This window comes from Monopterus albus, unplaced genomic scaffold, assembly GCF_001952655.1.
Source record: "Monopterus albus unplaced genomic scaffold, M_albus_1.0 scaffold235.1, whole genome shotgun sequence".
NCBI classification, from domain to species: Eukaryota; Metazoa; Chordata; class Actinopteri; order Synbranchiformes; family Synbranchidae; genus Monopterus; species Monopterus albus.
The window spans coordinates 869,911-892,116 of NW_018128115.1; the positions used below are offsets into that span (position 1 = coordinate 869,911).

Sequence of the window (22,206 nt, forward strand, 5' to 3'; positions counted from 1 at the left end):
TCACACCACACCTGGATTACAAAGACTGAAAAACATGAACAGGTTTTTTTATTCTGCAGATAAAATAGTTGTTTCTCAAACCAGCCGTTCAACATAAACAGAAAGGTCAACTAAAATGTGAAAGGCAAAGAAAGGTGAGCTGCATCCAGAATGTTTCTGGATCTGTGTTTAAGGTTTTGTTTTTTTTCCAGGTGGACAATCTACAGAAACTAGATGAAATAAACCTGGGGGATCTTTGCTCACCATCTATAACTACAGATCCTGATCTCATTGTGAGAAAAGCTCTTGTGGTTACGAGACAGTGTGCGGCGGTTCAGGGGGCAGTTCACCTCAGAAGGTGCCTGAAAATCGGCATTTTTTAAAAGAATCACTGGCAGGTGTCAGTACATACAACAGGAACCAGCAAACACCAACTGTTAAAAGGCAGGGGGAGGTGACAGTGTGGTGGGTAGAGCAGTCGTCTCCCAACTGGAGGGTTGGAGGTTCGAATCTCAGTGCCTCCAGTCCACATGTCGAAGTGTCCTTGGGCAAGACACTGAACCCCCCCTGCTGCCCCCGATGGTTAGAGCCATCGGTTGAGGTGGTGCTGCAGATGGCTGCCATCGGTTCTGTACCGGAAACAAATTCACTGTGTGTAACATAGTTGGCCAATAAAGGTGGTTATCCTTATCCTAATTCAACGTACGTAATGTTCCAGAAGGTAAACAAATATTGGCCTGAGAACACAGTGCAACAGCATGTCTGTGTGCTGTTACACACCCCAACAGTGTAACAGCACACAGACACACACACACACACACACGGGCACTGAGCCAGAAAGCTTCAGAAGCTGCTTGGGAAACACTGGGTTTTTAAAATGTCATCAGTATCACTGTCTTTCACTGGCAGCTGTCAGTAAATCCAACAGCACATAGCAAAGTGCTCGGAGTTCATTTGGCTGTGGCGTATTTAATGTTGCATAGACAAGTAACGGCACAAAGCCAAACGGACCCACAGGGCTGAATCCAGGCGGAGCAGGTAGAGACAGCTCCTCTTGTGCAGGGAGGACAACCAGTCCGCCGTGCCTTTAGTCTAAATGTAGAATAAACTGGGTAGCCTAGTTAAAAATCCCCATCGGCCCTTTTGTCTTTTTTAGAAAGGAGTCACATTGTACAACAGAAATGGAGACACACTACTTTGGCTCATGAACAGTTCTAATGAAAAATAAAAGACAACGTGTCTAACATGGACGTCTTCTCCCTACTGCAAACCAAACACGGCTACAAATGAAGTAACCTGTTCTGGCTGCAGACAAACCTGCAAACCCTGTGATGTCAAACTATTTCTCACATATCCGTGCATCAAAATAGATATGGATGCAAATGGCCTGTAATGTTAACGGTGATGTCAAACTATTTCTCACATATCCATGCACCAAAATAGATATGGATGCAAACAGCCCCCCATGGCTCACAGTGCTATGTGTGCTGAAAGACAGGCCAAAGGCTCTGAGCTGGGCCGAGGTCCTGAACGGGGAGGTGTGGACACCTCTGACCGTACAGGTGCTGTTGTGTCTTTGAATGTTTAATGCTGTAGAGGGGTTCAGTCTCCTGCCACAGTTCAGTTCACACTACAGTCAGCATTCATGAATCAACCTTTAGCTGTTGCTTCTTTACCACACGTCTGACTCTGGTAACATGCAAGCAACGCCTTCGGCTGCCGATGTCCCAAATATCATGAATCTTTGTGAGAACGACGGGCAGCGTCTGGCTCTGAAGGACATATCACATACTACAGTTTTATCTGCTGACTGTCAACACCTACCGACTCAGACTGGGACAGACTCGGTCCAACTGGGTCCAATCAGTGGTCACGCCCAGATCCCGTTCAGTCATTAGGTGTGTCCTCACTTTAAACCATCATTCTATTTAGCGGGGTGTCCAACATGTTGTACAGGCACACCACAGCACGGCAACAACACTTAGTCCGAACAGATGCTGGGTTGCCATAACAACCAGTGAAGGATTCTACTGGCAAGGTGCACAAAGGTGGCTAAGCATCCTTATCCACTTGATACATCTGCAGTTTCACCTGGATTTTATGTTTGTTCCTTTAAGTTCTAACTGTGTGCAACTCCAAACACCTTCAGAGCTCATGCCTGAGGAGACAGCACCTGGGTGTTTCTCTTCCTCCTGGTCCGTTCACAGCTGGTCTCCAGAGGAAGCTTTAGTTCCACTGCTAACATGGACACTCTCTGGAACAAGGTGATCTGTGATCAGCCACAACTGGTTTTACGTTTAAACAAAACCTTAAAACTTTTCTGTGATCTGATGCTTAAGAAACTAGATTTATTTGAACTTTGTGTTTTTGCTGCTGTGGTTTTCAGACACCGCCACTGTGTATCTGTCTGAATGAAGCGTTGGTCTTTTATAGTTCTCACTTTTCTGTTTGTACCTTAAAGATGCACTGGAGTGCAGCTGTTCATCCAGAGGATGCTCTGTTCCCTTATAATGCGAGTGTTTCTGTTTGTGTGGTAATTGTTCGATTGTTCAGTCAGGCATGTGGGAAGGCTGCGACACCTTTTTGAACGTCGCCTTTTTTGAAAAGGAGGTGTGGTGACGAGTCTACCTCCGCTGCCATCCACAAGCTAATTTCCACTTCCTGTCACGTGGCTGTCGCCTCCAGGTAGCTCTGTAGTTTGCGGACAGTGGACTCATCCAGTGAAAAGAGGTCAAAGTCAAAAGTGGTGTTGGTCACATTAAAATGGCCCGTCTCCTCAATTAGGTTGACAATCTGAACAGAGGAAAAGAGAGCAGAGTTCAACTACAGAACAGAGATTGTGCTATACTGGCACTGAGCTGGCTCTTCCTTCTTTCAGCTCTGCCTATGTAGACTGAACAAGAAAAAAGCCAGCATAATGCTGCCCTCGTTCTTTTTACACAGATACGGCATCCTGGTATTAAAGGCACGATGTTTAACATAACAGCCAGTATAACACGCATGTAACACGCATCAAAAATATAAAGCAGGCCAGTGACACCGTTTCTTTCAAACAACAATGGCGGAAGAACAAAGCAGAGATGAGCTTTTGCCCTTTATACAGAATGGTGTGCTGGAAAATTGGCACATTAATCTCACCTTGAATGGGCAGTGTAAAGGGCGCTTATTGTTGTTTACCTTATGCACATTATCATTCACACATTATTAATGGAAAAAACACTACAGTTTTGCTTTAGCACAAATGCCGGATCCATTATCTGTTAAGTTTAGAAACCATTTTTTTCCCCCATGTATCAAAAGACACTGATTAAATAGCCACATTCTCTGATATATTTTCTAACAGGTGTATGAACACACACCTGCTGTAGGACATTACGTTCTCTTAAAGCCATCAGTCTGCGATGGAGGTCCACCAGTTCTTCTGTGTAGGCCTGCATGGTTTCAGCAGGCGAGTGAACAAGGTCAGTACAGTAATAAAGACCAGGGTAAAACCAGCAGCAAAAGAAGACTGTCAAGATTCAGTGAGGAAAATTCATTTGTAATTCTTAAATGTTCCCTGATCTGGATGATCTCTTTCTTCTTTTTAAACAAACTGATTTTGGCCTGTTATTAGCTTTGGCTGGGATGTATTATTCCTCAGCTCTTGCTGCTTGCTCTGAAGGTTTTGGTAACAAGTGACAATAACAACAACAACGGTGTTGGCATTAATCTGACAGGAACAGACTACAACAGACAGGTTTCGGTACCTAGGCTATGCATGTCCAAAACATTAGTGTGAATCCAATAGGGTACCAGTACAATATTCCAGATACTGGTATTGGTTCAAATGCAAGTGGTACCCAATCATGTCAGAAATCAGCCTGATTCAGCTCAGCACATTGACTGATCAATCACATCGTATGCTAGCTTTGCAGCAACAGCAATTAGTCTGAGCAGCAAGTTTTTATAAGTCAGGTAAGGCAGAGACAATTAGACAATTCGTCAAAAAAAGATTCTCATGCGGGCAACACTTTTCACCTCAGGTAAATAACTGTCTGAGGAGAACCACCGGAGACAAATTAGTGATAATATTTACAGCTTTTGTTGAGGTAATGCTCCATTCTAGGTGTGCTGAAAATATTTTTTAAAACTGTTTAAAGATATCATAAATACAGCACCATAAACTATGGACTAGAAAATCCGAGGTACATCACCAACACTACCTCTGGACTTTTTGTTTTAAAACTACATCCCAAACTAGGTTTGTTTCTTTGTACTTACTCAGTGTGGGATTTAATGTCTCCACAAAATCTGTCTCCAGATGTTTTAATATGAAGTTTTGGTAAAAGATCCCAAGTTTCACTTTATCACTACTTGAATCGGCTCATTAAAAAGAGGAAAGAAGAAATTTCTTATCAAGAGTTCATAGACCAGAATCAGTCTGCACATCTGGATCAATTCACTGGTCATTATGGTCTTGAATTTATTAATGGACTCACTGAACATTGACAAAACATGGTGTGTGTGTATGTGTTCTGCTAACAAGCTCACATTCCCTTCTCTCTTCCCTTCGCCTAATTTCTGTTTTGCAAAGGAGTTCTGGCACACATCGGAGCCACCCACGCCACTGGCATCACCGCACCTCCAAACTCCACAGCTCCTATTGTACAGTGGAGGTGAAGACACAGATGGAGGGAGGAAAGAGGGGGAAATAAGGCTGAGGATCATGGGAGGATGTCTTCCGATATGATGCTCAGAGGAGGAGGGATCAAGCCAGAGACTGAAAGTGAAAGGGAAAGGGGAGGCTTTGGGAACAGGAGCAGTGGCGTGATGAAGCCCCAGGCCTACCCGCTTCCTCCCCTCAGGGAGCTTCAACAACACGCCTGCTCCTCTGAAGCTGACAAGACTTTAATTAGAACAACATAAAGTCTTCAAGAGCAGAGCTGAGGGGAGGAGGAGGAGGCCTGGGCAGAACAAAGAAAGCTGAGAGTCCCTGCCAACCATCAGATTATGGCAAAGAGCCTCATGCAGAACGTCAAGAGTTTTCCAGAAGCCACAAGGGCAACAATGCCATGTTGGAGTACTCTTAAATCAGGGCTCTGCCATTATGGATTATGATGCCATTTTAAGATTTCAGAATCTGCACAAGCCTAGAATCATCATTTACAGACCATCAAAATCCTCAGCGGATTCAGCCGAGTGATCTCTGGACAAAGTCTCAGCTGGACAGATGGACAGACCGACTGGCCGACACGGTTATCTATTGAGGTGCGAGCCAAAAGGTTTGTAAGACGACGATCATGACCACTGGCCGCCACCACCACCACCGCTGTATGTTTTCCAGCTACAACTAAATGCAAAAACACATTGTTACCAGCAACGCCAAGCTACAAGCTAACATGCACTGATGGTATCTGCAGACTAAACCAGCCAGAGATGAAAAGATAAAAAACTAAAATGACCTACGTCTTCTGTTACTCTGAGATGTTCAAGGCTGTTGAGGGTTGAGACTCAAGTCAAACTGAGTTCAAGAAAACCAAGACTGAAGCGTTGGCCTTGACGCCAACTTCTGATCTGACATGAACCTGTCTAAAAGGACTCAGGAGTTGATTTCAACTTGCTCTGACAAACATAAGACTGGATTTAGACTTGTCTTGAATAACTTGAGACTTGACCACGACCGGTCTCAGATAATTTAAGATCTGACATAAACTTTAGAATAACCTAAGCCTTTACTTGTTCTTGTTTCAAACTACTTTTAACTTGAGCCGACTTAAGACTCGTCTCAAATGACTTGGTTTGGTCTTAAATATTATCACATCTGACTTGGCCTTGTCTCAAATAACTGGGAAACTCACCGTGACTCATCTAAGGTAGAGATGAGTTTGACTTTTTAACATTTTCCACATCTTGTCTCAAATTACTTGTGACTTGACCTGTGTCTTTTCCACATCTTGTCTCAAATTACTTGTGTCTCAAAGAACTTGGGCCTTCACTTGGACTTGCCTTAAATGTCCTCAAATTTGACTTCAACTTGTCTTGAATAAGTTAAACCTTGACTTGGGATTTGTCCTGAATAACCCAAGACATAACTTGGACATGTTTCAAAAGACTTGAACACAGCAATATGGCTGCCAGAGGAAGCGTAACTTGACCTTAAAGTCCTTCATATATCCGCCAGAGAAAGATCCCTGACTCTGGGAGACTGTTATTTGTGGAGAAAAGCCTCGGCCCTTCAGGGACTGGAGGAAATTGGCCGTTTTGGCCTTGGTGGAGGTCTAGTGCTGAGTAAGAAGGAGTGATTTATAAGCATCACACTCTGGCTCGCTGGCGAGATAAACACAAGAATATCTGCTCCCCAGAGAAAACACAGAGGCTGCAGTTAAAGGCTTATAAAGAGGAATGAAGAATGTTACTGCACAGCATTAACCAGGTCTCTTTACAGGGACCGTTTGTGCTTTATCTCGTCATCTCGTACACACTGCCGCCGATTCCCATGAACACGTATGAGGAATGAGAAACTAAAGCGCACATACAGGTTTTCTGTAGCTGAAGGTCATGTATGCAAAGTATGTCGGAAAGAGCGTCTGTAAACTGGGCGAAGTGTCGCGCAGCCACACTCGAAGGAAAACTCGAGATCTAAATTCTAGGACATTTCCACTTCAGCCAAATATAAAAACATTTTCAAATTTCCACTCAGTTTTTTTAAATGGACAAGTTAAAAATTCATAACAACTGGTGGACGGGTCACCTCTGTATACAGGGGTGAGTTTAAAGACGGCGAGCTACAATTGCCTGGAGTCCAACATGTAGACCATCTCGTGTCCTGGACAAGTTAGAGCGAGGGTCACCCAATCTAACCAAGACCATCTCCAAAGACATAAATACTGTGCAGTGTTTCTCCACCTCGTAGGTTGTCAGTGACATTTTCTACAGATTTTTTGTTTCCTGACATGTTTTAATGACTCGTGGCTCGCCAAAAGAATCACGATTCCTTTAATAAACGGTAGCGTCCCATAGTGTTTTTATACAATATCCATGTCTGCAGGTTAGCGGCAGCGGGAGGGTTTGGTCAGGATCTACACAGCATCTCTTCATCTGCACCATGAAGCCATGTGAAAGTCAAAATGCCGTTTTCACACAGCAGCAGCTCTTTAGAGGTGGGACACACCTTCTGGTTTAATGACGGTTTAGCTGATTAAATGTCAGAAAACAGAAAAACCCATTACACTCACAGGGCATCTACGAATGTCTTCCAACCCTCCAAACCCCAAAGATTTTAAAGTTACATTTCAAACCACAGAAAGCGAGTCAAGCTGAATTTGTCTTTGCCTTCCAGCAGAAACCTACTACTATGTGGAATGACTGTTATTATCCAATATTATTGCCATCATGATGTCTTCTGATAAGCACCCTCATTAAGTGGCTGTAATTCCGGCACTCAGCGTAGCCACAGGGTGTGGGGCTCACTGGCTTTCTCTCAGTGCAGGAATTCACTGTGCATGTTTGTGTTTCTGCAGCCGGGCCAGAAACCGCCTACGCCTGACACCAATAACTTCACTCACAGTGTGTGAGTGTGTGACAAAGTTAGATCCTGCTGATACTGTGCGTGTGGGTGTATTGTCAGATGTGTGTGTACACAGCGAGCAGGACAGCCCAGGAATTTTCTCTTCACACTGATGCAGTACACTGTGTATGTGCGTGTTATAAAGCCATCAGCACGTCCTGATAACCCTCTGCCTCACACTGATTGACAATCCTTTGCCTCCAACTCAGAGCTGCTAGCACTGTCAGCCTGAAGGTGGTCAAAGGTCAAAGAAGCCAAAAGGTTGTTCTACAGAGACCTACCTACCTACTACTACTACTACTTTCGGCTGTTTCCATTAGGAGTCGACAGTGAATTGACTGTTCGCATGTATACATTTGGCAAGTGTTTTACGCCGGATGCCCTTCCTGGCACAACTCAAATTGGGATATATACTGTATATGCACCACTGTGGGCAATTTAGAGTCACAAATCAACCTGAGCTCATTTCTTTGGACTGTGGGAGGAAGCTGGAGCACCCGGAGAGAACCCCTGAAGGCACAGGGAGAACGTGCAGACTCCACACAGAAAGGCCCCGAACTCGCGTATTTCTGCCATATGTGACAGTAAAGCTGATATTTTGGGGGTTTGGATATTTGGTGGACTAGAACAGGCAAAGGAAGCCACTCACATGATGATTCCCTGCTTCTGTGTGTTTGAGATCATATTAAACTGAGCATCACTGGCTCCTGTACTGTTGGTGTAACAAAACATCGCGGGCGGAGAAACTGGACATCTCTGCCACTGGACAGCCTGGATGAACAACTGAAAAATCAAAAAACAATCAGCAGACTGACCGAGAACAGAGACGGCCCGATCTGAGTCCGACTTGTCTGAACAGCATCAGTCAAAACACTGAAATAACACAAGGACTTCTGCTCGCTTTTCTTCCACGTCAACTCCGACTCCGCTGCGGGTTTGTTCTGTGAACGATGCCATCTAGGAATCAGGCCACCAGTCAGACTGAATCAGTCAGCAGCAGTCTGGTCATCGCCGCTGCCCTGGAAGGTCTCTCAAACTGAACACTTAAAGCCGAGTCAGATCCACGACGGTCCAGATACGCACAGGAAGTGATTCACAGCTGAGCATGTCACACCAGGGAGTGTAACGGCACGACGGGCTTCAAGACCCACAGCACCAAGACTAAGGACACACCTTCACACTCTAGGTCTTCAGTTTTAATGTTGGTTTTATCATCCTAATTTTACCCTCGTTTCTGTTTGACACTTTTGATATAAAATCTTATTTTGTCAAACTACAGTTTCCACAGAACATTCACACTGAGCTACCAAACTCCCACCGTGTTCAAGCACTACCTCCTGGTGGGAAAGTTGTAAAGTCCAAACAACACATGAACACAACATGAGAAGGCCACAGAAACCAGTCACACTTTGTTTCTGCCATGTAAGAATTGTCTAAACAGGTTATTTACTGTGCTCCTGAACCACATTCCTCCACTGGCCCGTAATAAAGTGCAGATGTCATCACAACAACACCTCTACATGTTATTCTTCATGGCCTTTGTGCTCTAAAGGTTGTCTTATCTCATCAGGAAATCGCTTCTCCACATGAGGGACGAAGTGAGATCTGAGCTCCTGCTATGTGATCTGTTTACATCCTGTTCAGTGGTGGGGTCAGGTTTTTTTTCTTTTGACAGATCAGTATCAGCTGCAGAACCCCAGCGCCCGCCCACCTGTAGTGTAACTGTACTGCAGTGTGCGCAGTGCCAGCTGTGACCCGCCCCAGGTCATGTCAGGCTGAGGAGAGTGTGTGTTCCTGTCAGGGCAAATCTTGGCTAAAAGCCTGGCTAAACAAAGCCTGGCTGCAAGACTGAGGTGTGGTTCAGTATGGCACTCACCTCTGCAGCCGGCGCCCGTCCGGAAAACAAGCAGGTGTGCATGCCATTCCTTATACGGCAGTGTTAGACAAACAGGCATGTCTGTTTGTACCTGTGCATCAGAAAGGAAGCTAACGGGGATCTGGATAAAGAAACAGACTAAAACTGAAGAAACAAAGCGAGTGAAGGAGGGAGAGACGCTACAGAGGGGGAGGAAGCACCGTAGCTGAAGGCAGAGGATCATCAGGTTCAGCGGTTACATAAGACACTGAGTTTTCTTTCTTTCCCACGTAACACAGCAGGAGCCTCCAACTGCATTACTTTCCCAGAGAGCACTGGGGTGGCGCTGCTCCACCTGGGAACTGAAAGGTCACGACCGGGCTGCTGGCTCCAGGACTAAGGTGAGGGAGGTCAGCTCAGTGTATCAGTCAGAACCAAAGTCCATTCACCTGCACAGGCCACACACTTCATTAAGTTCTAAGTCAGGTTCAAAGGTTCCATTTATAACCTACTGTGGGGAAATACAGAAATAATCTAGACCTGCAAAGATGAGTCGAAGGATCAATGAGACAACAGCCAGAAAAATCAGTTGGTAACTATTTAGATCAAATAATGGTTTGTCTTCTCAGTTATGAGGATGTGATGCTAATCTGGATCAAGTTGGGCAGATGAAACATGGCCGTCTGTGGGAATCGTCCATGTATCACAGGTAGTTGTCACCGTTTCCTGGGATTCTGTCGTCTAAGGATTCATCTGAAAACATTAGCAGCAGGTTAACTGTGGACAGAAACGGTGGTCAGCTGCACTGTGCACCTACTGCTGATAACAACCAGCACCAACTTGGGTAGAGCAGTGAAACAAAACGAGTCTAGTACACTCAGAGAAACAGTTACCTCTGCTTAGCATGTTTATTTCAGGGGTTTTGAGCAGGAGTGTTTGACCTGTACAGAAACAGCCCACTGCTTAGAAACTACAGCAGCTGAATATCATCTCTGCATCAACTCATCTGTCTGAATGTCCCCGTGCTGCTCTGTCGAGTTCGTCTCCTCAGACCACTCTGAATGTCCCCGTGCTGCTCTGTCGAGGTCGTCTCCTCAGACCACCACTGTCCACAGGAAACAACTGAAGACAAACTCAAGCTGAATGTAAATCAGGTGCAACAACCACCTGGAGTGACGCCTAATGGGCAGAGCTGCACAGGCTGTGTGCAGGTATGGAGGAATGTGAACCACGTGTCAAACTGGCTGCGTGCACATACAGGTAAGTATATCAATCCTCTACACACAGACATACAAACACACACAGAGCAGCAGGACACATCTGTGTGCTGAGTGGAAATATCATTTAATTAGTGATGGAAATGGGCTGCAGAAACAGGGCAGTGGAAAACTAGGAGCAGGAGAATTACTCAATGCTCCAGCAGACTGTGCACATGCACGTGTACATCAGCTCCCCCTCCATCTCGGTGTGTACACGCGTTCAGAGAAAATGATTCTTAATTGTAAAAGTGCAGTTATGTACTGATCCACCTCCAACATTGCACATCTATGTCTCTACAGCTGAAGTCGGACAATGCCGGCACAGACAGCCCTGCTGCAGATGTTCCACAGATGTTGCACCTGTCGGCTGCTCTGCTTTCACTCCTCACCTGGAAAGTGTGGACCCTGTGCTGCCGGTCCGTCACCGTTCTGTCCTGGTCCACAGCCTGGAGCTGTTTGTAGCTCCTCCTCCTGCTACAGGGTGAAACCCTGAGCAGCTCTGACTCCCTGTGCTCATGGCCTTTTCCACACGAATCTTCAGAGGGAGCAGTAACAGTCTGATCCGGCTCTGCCTTTGTACAGACAGAATCTGTTGCCGTCAGTCACCGACAACAGTCGGGACCTGTAGGAGCTGTTGGCATCAGTTTCCAAAGCTTCATTTACTTTGCTGCTGCAGAGAAGATGAACGTTCACCTGCTAGTGGGTCCTGAACAAGGCCTGGTTCATATTGAAGTCCAACACAGTTTTAGATTTTAATGACTTTTTCCGCCCCGGGGTGTTTAAGGCCTGGTTCATATTGAAGTCCAACACACTTTTGGATTTGGTGACTTTTTCCGCCCCGGGGTGTTTACTGCTTAGCTTTGTGCCACTGAAAGGTCACTCACTGGACTTGACCTTTTTACATGTCAGTAAGAAGTGGAGACATGGGGCTGATCTGAAGCTGTAGAGCAGTAGTGTACTACACAGGAGGAGCTCCCTCTGTGCTGCGAGTGCTTTCTCATGGCTGACGCTCTCGTCCACGAGGACTTCCCATCAGAGAGCAGCAAGCTTCAGGTTCTGGATCGACAGCATTATGAACACCTGACATGGAAGGGGAGGTCAGAGGTGAGCAGGCAGTAACCAGTGTGATACGCCCAAAACTATGATCCTATCACATCAATCCATATCGACAATTAACAGCATTAACGAGGAAGTAAAGACGTGTGTCCGAGCTCAGTGATACACACTGTGTTACACAGCAGTGAGTGGCACTCCAGGTGGCACTCCAGGTGGCACTCCAACATACATCCTGAGGTTTGCTCTGGTTCTGAACTGTTCTCAGTCCAGTCAGTCAGATCAGGTTTCTGTTTGAGCATTAATCTGAGGATGTGTGTGCTGCTGCTTCCTCACTCCTCCTGCTGGTGTAATTATAGCCGAGGCCGGAGAGGAAGGAAGCCGAGCGGCAAACATCCTCCTGAGCCGGAGCAATGCGAGTGTGTAACGCACTCACAGAGCGCACGCTCGACTTCACCTCGATGTCACGTCCCAGCAGCCCCCCAGGGTCAGAAACAGCCCTTTGTTTTGAAGAGTACTGTCCGACAGTGAACTCTGTAAAGGAACTGACTGCTTGTGTTATAACATCAAACTGGATCTGTATCTGCAAATAATCAGCTGATTAATCAATACTGAAGATAAGCGTTAGCTGCAGCTCTAACACCACAGAGGGGGAGTCATGGAGGAAAGCCAGACCCTGATGTGGGCAGAGACCCAGAGAAACCAGATTACCGTGTCTGCTTCTATTTGCTTCCAGCGTTTCTCACATCATCACTGCCCTGCACACCTGAGCTGTCAACTGTCTGGCTTTACCTGTAAAAATGAAACGTGCTTGAAAGATCTTTGTGGAGGAAACTGGCAGCAACTAGATCAGGAGGTGTGGGATGCAAAGCCTCAAACATTTCACACTGATTTTATCTCCGGACTAAAACCCCAGCTGGATTTCTTCAGTCCTGACGTCAAATCACAGAAAAGAATAAATAAATCTGACTCCATTATTCTCCTTCGGAGACGAACACAGACAAATCTTTTTGGATAATAAACTCAGCCATCTTGAGTGGCAGTTTCCTCTTCCTTCTCCCTGCAGAGGGTCACCTCAGAGGAAGTGACACTCCACAGTCTCAGGCACTAATGACATGCAGTGCGTCTTCAGCAGCAGCGCATTCAAACCACACGGCAGCAGAACAATTGGAGTCACGTGTGAAACTGGTTTCCAGCCGGTCAGCCGGCTCCACCCCCAGCTCAGCGGGAAGGCAAACGGTTATGTGGAACGGTGGGTTTGACACAGCCTCTGCACCTCACACACACAGAGGACGCTGCAGTAGCTGAGGCAAATGATGCAACGGAGCCACACATGATCAGCTCACAGGAAGTGATGTCCTGTATGTCACCACGCCGCAGCTCGCCTGCTGACTCTGACTTATGTAATGCAACAGAACAGACACAGCCATCGGACTCCTACACACTGTGAAAACCACGACCGTGCGCGTTCACTACAGGTCACACTGTGAGCAGGCTCCAACAGAGTCTGGGCCGCCTGCACAGCGTCACTGCCGAGGAATGTCAGATTCCCTGATGAATGCCATGCAAACAGTAGAAGAAGAAAAGATCATCTATCTCAAAAGCAGCAATAGGCAAATGTTCACTGATCAGCACAAAACGGGGCGGCTGCAGCTGACAGGAACACCAGTTGTTTGGCGGGTATTTGGTCAAAAACCAAAGAAATGGATGAAATGGTCAGGGGACCACAAGTACCAGCAGGGTCCTCCTGTCAAGACCAGGAACATGTGTAGAAACTGTCACACCAGGCCACCCAGTAGCTGTTGACGTACTTCAGACTGGATTAGCCTTGGTCGCAGCAGTGATCCACTGTTTCTACGCTTTAACACCAACTACGCTGTACACACACACACACACACACACACACACACACACACACACCAGTCTAATGCTGCTGCTCTGCATCTCTGTTTGTATCAGTAGGTGTAAATCTGTGCCATCTATAAATGCCCACATATCCACACTGAAGGTTCACAGTGAAACCGCTCTGGGCTTCAGACTCAGCAACACAGGCGGCCTTTTGAAAAACAGTCCAACACTTAGCTCCCAACTCTTCAGACCAGAATCTATTAGTGCAAAGAACAAGTACATGTGAGCACAAATAGGACCAGATACTCAACAGTAGACCACTGGAACAGAGTACATGTGAGCACAAATAGGACCAGACACTCAACAGTAGTCCACTGGAACAGTTTTACTCTGTTGAACTGACATGTTTCTAACAGCAGCAACCAAAGAACCTTTAAACTAATTCATTTATTTTATTATTATGTTTTTTTTATTCCAGGAATTACTGCACTTCTCAGCCCACTTTTCCTGATGCTGTGCAGCATCTGTGCAGCAGATTTTAGATGGCCTTAAAATGTCAGGAGGCCCCCCCCCCCTTAAAAACAAAGTGCATGTTGTTAGATGATTCATAACAAGTGTGAACAGCGTCCAGGTCTGAACCAGACTCTGTGGTCCAGAATGAGAGGAAAGCCTTGGCTGGCCTCCTAACACAAACTTACAGCTCAAGCATCTGCACCAACGTTTCGTGACTCGACTACACGCACTACAGGCAAATGCGTCCATTATCGGACAAATACATTACAACATTACAAATACGTTACAACAAGAAGCAAAACTGTCAATTCCACGTCGTTTTCTTTGACGTTGGCAGACAAACATAAGAAACGGTATTCGGCACATTGTGTGGATCCACGCGGACATGAACTTTATTTCGGCATTACAATTAGCAGCAAAGCGGTCCGAGTAATAACACACCTTTACACTATAGTGAATGTGCGTCATGTCGTGTACAGACCAACATATTCCACAAGACAGCAACAAATAGCGCGAATCATCTATAAAGGCAGAAATGTCACCTAAATGCGCTGTTTACTGGATTAAACCAACGCCGAATTAAATAACGGACCTGCTCGACTAAATACAACCAATATTCATTACTTTATCCGGAACAGACAATCGACGACAATCGATCACAACATCAATTTCCAAATTCTGTAATTGGGTTCGGTGCAACGTTCTCCATATTTTCGACGAAGCTCAGCTAGCAAACAAAACAATATGCGACAATGAAAAGCTCGGTGGCCGAGGCGGCTTACCTGCAGTTCGGCCCGTTCCACCTCCCACTGTGCCCGCTCCACCTCGAACCGAGCCCACTCATGCTGGAGAAAGTGTAAAATCCCTGGGATGCTGTACTGAGCCCTGGCCGCCTCTCCGCCGCCGACGTCGCCAGTCTGTGGAGGTTTGATACTCCCACCGCCGGGCAGACCCGAGTTGTTGTTGTTGTTGAAGAAGACACCGGGGCCCGCCTGCTCGTCCATGGCCGGACCAGGGCGATGTGGTTCGGTTTCGGTCCGGGGGCCTCAACCGCTTCAGGAAAATATCCTCCGGAGACAAATGTAGCCCATGAATGGTCCTCTCTGGTGGGCAGTTCAAGTCATGTCTGAAGCTGCTGTCAGACGAAGAGGAACCGTGGAACCACCGGAAGTCATACAAGACTTCCGGTGTGCCCTTTCAAAATAAAATCATATAGCCGAGCAGCAATAAGGTAGAAATAAAACATTTGTGGGCAAACTAAATTAATTACTCGCGTGTAACCCATGTTGTAATTAACAGCAACATTTTATTATCACATTTATTTTCACACTTGAACTTTATGTAGTATTTATTAGTCTTTCTTGTTAATTATTAGTTTCTTGTTTTCAGATTATTGGTTTTTAATCTATTTATTTTATTTGCTTAAGGTTTTACTTTGTAGATATAATTATTTTCCTGTCTCATTGTTATTGTAGCTGCTGTAACAAACCAATTTCCCACTAGGGATCAGTACAGTAGGCTTATCTATCTTTGATCGATCTATCTACCAATCTATCTATCGATAGATCGATCTATGGTAAATGGTCTTATACTTGTATAGCGCCTTTCTATCTTTTACAGCACACTCAAAGCGCTTTCACATTATTCGGCCATTCACCCATTCGCACTCCCAAGCACTCACGCATTCACACACCGGTGACATCACCGGGAGCAACTGGGGGTTCAGTGTCTTGCTCAAGGACACCTCGACATGTTGACTGGACAAGCCGGGAATCGAACCGCTAATCCTCCGGTTAGGAAACGACCCGCTCTACCTCCTTAGCCACAGCCGCCCCTCTATCTATCTATCTATCAATCGATCGATCGATCGATCTAGTTTCCAGTTGCGTGAAACAGAAAAAAGAAACTCATCGTCTTCGTAAGCTTTCTTTTTTCTGATATTCTCGCTAATTAAGTAAAATGACAATAAATCTTTTACATCAGATTGATTAAATTATAATCAACTATTGCATGAAAACGTTTATTTGTCACAGTCCGTTTTAAAATACGGGGCATACAGAGGGAAAAAGTCTCGGTGATATCAAGAAATCTTTTATTTTGAAGGCGCAACCTTTTAATTGTACAGAAAACGTGAAACAGCTTGACATACCTGCAAGGTGACGTCAACCCACCTCAGTCCCACCCACTACGGTAAATATTCTCACATCATTGGCTGATCAGATAAACAACAATACAATTATCCAATTGGAGATGAGCTTGTGTTACACCACGGAACTACTACGATTTGTGTGAATGAGATAGGGAGCGCGACCTAAATTATCATTTTTAGAGAGCTGATTTTATTTTTTCAGTAGCTAAGACAATTTAATTTTATTTTCCATAAAGTCCCGACATCCTGGTTGATTCTGTAAAAATATTACATTTAATATCCACCCCAGACATTAAAACATTTGGATTGAAATGAGATCCTAGTGAAAACAGTTACTGGATCAAACCATTCTGCACTGGGGGTAAACCTGTATAACTGTGCACCAGAACCACAATCTGAGGAAACTGGACTGTTAAAAGATTAAACCTCCCCTAAAATGTCGACACTGTGATTTTCATCTTAGAAAACGTAGCCTGACAAGAAAATCTTAACTCAAGGTCAATTAGTCCTAGTTCAGCAATTAAACATGAAATTATATGTTCATCTTTCTTACATTTTATAGGCCTATACGTTTCTTCCACGATTAATCTCTGCCATAAAAGAAGATTCAGAACTTCAATTGTATTTATTTGACCAGGTCAAATGCCACTAAGGTTAGCAACTTCTTTTGCAACTTGTATAAGTTAAAATAAGCTTAAAAACAGAGACGGGTAGAAAACGCAGTGTTTACATTGGCTTTAAAGTGACTCAGTGATGCCAAGTTCTTTAATGTCCCTCTACAAACTATCCCAAGTGTCAGAAGACATTAGGCTTCTGTCTGAACACAGCAGTTAAGTGTCTGTGGTGCAGGATGAGCCCAGTAAGAGACCTTTGTAAGGATATGAGGGGTTTCTGAATACAAATGTACCAGCAAGTCAGACAGGGAGGCCAGCAGCCGACTGTGGAGCACGCAGTGGTCACTTCATGGTTTTAGGTTGGAGCCAAATCTTAATGCACGATGAAAAACAGAGTCCAACCTGCTGCTGCGTTCACGTACAACAAGTCATTGTCTAAGACCTGAGGAGGAGGCAGCGAGCAGCCTTGTGTCCTCTGGAGAAAAAGTGGACTTAAACAAAAGGCCCAAAATAAACCAAAACTCCAGTTAAATGAAGTTATTAATCAAACCACACACCAACATGTTTGTGGAACAACACCGCCTGACATCTGATGTCTTTCTCCTTTCCAGGCAGGATTAGGGTGTATTTGGTGGGAACGGGGGGTGGTGTCCTCGGGGCCACACACCGCTCAGAGGGGCCCTGCAGATGAATCACGACGTGCCTGCGGCCATGTGCTAATCAGCTGATGCGCCACAGCCGCCTCGTCTGTCTATTTAACTCCTGCTGGCACCAGAGCGCGCGCTGATCCAGCCCTGCGCTCGCCGCTGCCTCTCGTGCACACAACGGCTCACACGCAGCCATGCCTCCGTTTGAGAGAACCGCGCCGCAGAACAAACCTTTCAAACAGAGGAAAAGCTTCGGTAAATGTCTCCAGCAGCAGAAACATGTCAGAAAGCTGGTTTGGAAACGTTCACAGTCTGGTTGAGTGTCTCTTCTCTCTGCACAGCTACACGGAGACAGGAGGTGGCAGGGATACGGGCGAAGTTCCCCAACAAGATCCCGGTGGGTTGGTGATGGAAAACACTGAGAATGACCCCCTCGGGTGTTCGTGTATGTTCTCACCTGTCTCCGGCTCCTCGCAGGTGATCATCGAGCGCTACGAGCGGGAGAAGTATCTACCTCCGCTGGATAAAACCAAGTTCCTGGTGCCGCACGAACTCACCATGGCTCAGTTCGTCACCATCATCAGGTGAGGTTCTGAAGTGAAACGGCGTCGGGCTGATTATTAAGGAAGCGTGTTATTAATGTGCTTCTGGCTTTCTGATCAATGGCTCATTTTACAAAAGGTCAAAATGGTGACTATGTCCTTTACAACTTCATGAAGTCCGTTTTTGTCCAGCCAGCAGTTAGAAACGGAACAAGTTAAGTGATCAGACCAAAAAAAAAAAAGATGGTGATCACAGTTTGGGAGCTGAACGTAACAAGTATAAAGTTTGGACTGGGGTGATCATTGAATTGATTTAGTTTCAGCTAAGTACACCAGTCTCAGGTTGTCCCCTCTTCTAGCCATTTGCTTCACTGCCTCTGTTATGCACTGGTTTCTGCCTGACTCTATGATGTCAGTACTGTTGGTTCCTATGGTCAAGGATAAAGCAGGGAAGGTGGGCAGCTCCTAGAATTATAGACCTATTGCACTTGCTAATATTCTCTCAAAAGTTGCTGAACTTCTTTTGAATGGGTTTCACAATCTAATTAGCTCTACTGCAAACCAATTTGGGTTTAAAACTAGCCATGGCACTGACATGTGTATATTTGCCCTAGAAGAATTGGTCAGTAAATATAAAAGTAAAAACTCTTCTGTATTTATGTGCTTCTTAGATGCCTCCAAAGCAATCTTGTTTAATTTTTACATGAATGATCTCTCTAAAGAGTTAAATATGTGCAGAACGGGATGTATGGTCGGTGGTATAGTTGTGAATCATTTAATGTATGCAGACGACCTTGTGATTTTTAGTCCCAGTTCAGCAGGTCTTCAGCAGCTCTTGAACGTGTGCTCAGTGTTTGGGGAACGTCACGATGTCAAGTATAATGCTGTTAAAAATGTCATTATGATATGCTGTACAAACGAGGACAGGTCCCTTGTATTTCCTTTTAAGTTATCTGGTAATATTTTAACTGTGTAATACGTTAAGTACTTGAGTCATGTCGTCAGTGATTGTCTGACAGGGATATATATCAGCAGGGCCACATGTTCTATGTACAAGCTAATGTATTGGCACGGACGTTTGGCTAATGCTAGGTGGGAGTAAAACTGGCTTTGTTTAAAGCTTATTGTATTCCTTGTACACTGCCCATCTGTGGTCTAACTATAAAAAGGGCAGTCTTCAGAAACTGTCAGTGGCTTATGACGCCATAACGATATTATTCAAAAGGCCTAGATGGACGAAGGCTAGCGAATTGTTTGTCATCTCGAATTGGTACATTTCCCGCTATTTTTAAGAAATTTGTTTAAATGTATCTGTCGCTTGAATGGTTCTGAAAATCATATTTTATTGTTGACTAATGTTGCATACAGTGATGTGCGTTTTATTTCTGCTCTCTGGAAACACTGGTATGCCTGTCTTTTAAAGGGACAGTTTATGGGTCTCGTTTTGTTTCTTTAACTGTTTTAATGTCTTTGTTCTGAACTTGGACCTTGAGTCTATAATAAAGTGTCATTCAATTCATACAGCTCTAACAGTTTGTCACTGTTTGGAAAATGTCTGTAGCTTTAAAGCTAAGTCAGATAGAAAAAGACTCAACTGTGAACTGTTTTGTCAGGCATTGGAAAAAAAAAATGCTAGTAGTAATAAAGTCTACTAGTCTGGTCAGGCTTTCATTAGTGACTTATGAGCTGTAGGGACACTGCGTTGCTGGAAATGCAGGTTAAAAACCCACCAGACTTCACTCTGAAACTTGTTAATTCCCAGTTTCTGCTGCTTGTCTCTGGTGTTGGTCCACATGTTGTCAACTGTTACACAATCTGCCATTGGACAAGTCAAACAGCCAGAGGAGACTTCTCAACTTTGTCCAGTCCCTTGACATGTCTTGAGGAGTTGATCACTTCCCTGGACCCGGTGTGGTGATTGATTACCAGACGTCATGTTTGTTATACCTGGACATTTCTTTATCTGAACTGAAAGAACAAAGTCCAGTCTTGTCTGTCTGTGTGTTGGACTGAAAGAAATGTAAACACATGGACTAAAGTTGTGCTCAGAGTGATTCAGCTTTTGAACAGACTGGATTTAAAATGGCTGTTAAATGAACTTGACTGTAGTTTGGCAGGACAGGCCTGAGAATCGCTGTGCTCTGGTGTCTCCATGCAGGGTTCTGCTTCTATATGTAAAGGCTGAGAGGGCTCAGCACAGCGGTGACCCTAATTTAGTTTAGGCTTGGGGCACTGAAACTACTGACGATAAAAACAATGTTCCTCTGGACAATGAACTAAGGTCAACTGGTTTTTTTAGGGACCATTTTGTAAATGGACAATGTCCTGCAGATGTCTGACAAGGTATTAAATTGGCTACTGGGCCGAGCGTCAACACTGAACCGCGGTTGTGCAGGCAGCCATCTCTGATCTGAACAGACGAATCTACTGCATCTGTACAACATCAGGTGCTTGAACGTTGACCTTAATCAATGTAAGAGAGTGACGTCATGTAAAGGTGACGTTGTCTGCAGAGACGTGTGGCCCTTGTTGCTCTGAGTCCGACTCCTTCAGTGTTTTTAAACCTCCAGATTCTGGCAGCTTCCTTGTTTTTGTCTGTCATGATTACACAACAGAAAGTTGACAACACTGTTTCACTGGTGCAGGAGTACAGTGTCTTAAGACGGTGTCAGCTGCTGGGGGTAGGACGTGGTGTAATGGACCTGTTCCACATGACGGGTCAAACTGGCACCTTGGCGTCACTGGCTGAAGCTGAAAAATACAGCTGGGTATCAGACTCGTTGAGGTAGAGAGTCCTGGGCTTCGAAGCAGTGAAAGTGACTGGTTTCTGACCCTGGGCTTCGAAGCAGTGAAAGTGACTGACTGGTTTCTGACTTGTTCTTCTGCAACGGCTCATTTTATCCCAGAGATTTGGTCAGGTGGACTCTTCTGTTTGGCCACTAGACTGTCTAAAGATAACTCATGGAAACGGGGGCTTTCCTTGGTCCTTGTGAACAAAGGAAAGGCGCACACGGCACTAGAAACCTTTCAGATGATGCTCGGCTCTATCAACTGACCAGTGAACCTGTTTCACTGAAGTTCAGGGGCTGTTGAGCCACTAAATGAGTTTTTGGGAGGAAGCCTAATTTGTCATAAAGTGGTAAAGTGTCGTCTTTCACCTTGGGGTGCGATAACTTAAAGTACTGATGGCATCACGGTATTATTGGCATTGCCAAAGTTCAGTGTCTGAGAAACTAATGTGAACCTGCAGGAGCATGTGTCAGTGGGTTTAGCCTCAGGGACCAGGAATGACTGTACATCATCTGATTTGTATAGCCTCAAATCAGGACACTTGACACAGTCGGGTCTGGACCTCGCAGTGTAACAAACCCCACCCCCAAGCAAGCACTTGGCGACAGCGGGGAGGAAAATCTCCCTTTAACAGAAGAAACCTCCGACAGACCCCGGCTCTTGGTGGGCGGCCTTCTGCCTCGACCGGTTGGGGTGAGTGGATAGAGGAGAGACAAAAGAAGAAAAGCAACAAGAAACAACAAACACACACTAGGCAGGTTGATGTGGCTGGTGACTGCTTATCAGAAACATCCAGCTTAGGGTATCTAACACAGTTTGGCAAAGTGTTGACAGCTGAGATGATCATGGCTCTGCCTCCTGCTACCAGCGAGAGGGAAACTGAAGCAGTTGGTCAGCAGGCTGACGTGTCTGGATGTTTAGTCCCAGTGAAACTGAAAACTGCTATGAATGAGGTGCAGCTCCAGCAGTGGATGTCTGCACTGACAGACGGCCTGCAGGATGACTCTGACTCTGTCTCTGTCTCTCTGTGTGTCTCTCTCTCTCTCTCTCAGGAACAGGATGGCGCTGCTGCCCACTCAGGCTTTCTACCTGCTCGTCAACAAGACTGGGCTGGCCAGCATGTCTCTCACCATGGCCCAGGTGTACAAGGACCACCAGGATGAGGACGGCTTCCTCTACATGACCTACGCCTCACAGGAGATGTTCGGACACTGACTGCCGGCATCTCATTTAGATTTTACTCAAAGGCTGCTGGCCTTGATCTGCTGTAAATAGGAAAAGATTTTGTATATAGTCTAATATTTCTTATCCATTTTTGTGGCAGATTTTAAGTAAAGTGGATCAAATAAATTGTCAAAACTACATGTGGCAGACTTTTTTTTTTTTCTATTAAAGATTAGAGGCTCCTTTT

At 45.3% G+C, this 22,206-nt stretch overlaps 2 protein-coding genes across 2 annotated transcripts in view; one reads left to right on the forward strand and one right to left on the reverse strand.

Moving 5' to 3' along the window:
• Nucleotides 1–15,221, reverse strand: part of strn (striatin, calmodulin binding protein) — a 46,243-nt gene extending 31,022 nt beyond the window's left edge. The window contains 1 exon segment of the mRNA XM_020620294.1: nucleotides 14,836–15,221. Within this exon segment, the coding sequence (XP_020475950.1) occupies nucleotides 14,836–15,057 (222 nt within the window). The 5' untranslated portion in view covers nucleotides 15,058–15,221.
• Nucleotides 15,222–17,575: 2,354 nt separating this feature from the next.
• Nucleotides 17,576–22,159, forward strand: map1lc3c (microtubule-associated protein 1 light chain 3 gamma). The gene is made up of 4 exons (XM_020620257.1): nucleotides 17,576–17,718; nucleotides 17,805–17,860; nucleotides 17,941–18,047; nucleotides 21,848–22,159. Exons 1-4 carry the CDS (start codon nucleotides 17,658–17,660, stop codon nucleotides 22,008–22,010), a joined length of 387 nt encoding a protein of 128 aa, XP_020475913.1. The 5' UTR covers nucleotides 17,576–17,657; the 3' UTR covers nucleotides 22,011–22,159.
• The last annotated feature ends 47 nt before the right edge of the window (nucleotides 22,160–22,206 follow it).

Excerpts from the sequence above, each read along its gene's own strand:
- map1lc3c (XM_020620257.1), top strand. The coding sequence starts at position 17,658 with ATGCCTCCGTTTGAGAGAACCGCGCCGCAGAACAAACCTTTCAAACAG. Across the intron at positions 17,719-17,804 it reads CAAACAGAGGAAAAGCTTCG|CTACACGGAGACAGGAGGTG; the intron begins GTAAATGTCTCC and ends CTCTCTGCACAG. Across the intron at positions 17,861-17,940 it reads AGTTCCCCAACAAGATCCCG|GTGATCATCGAGCGCTACGA; the intron begins GTGGGTTGGTGA and ends GGCTCCTCGCAG.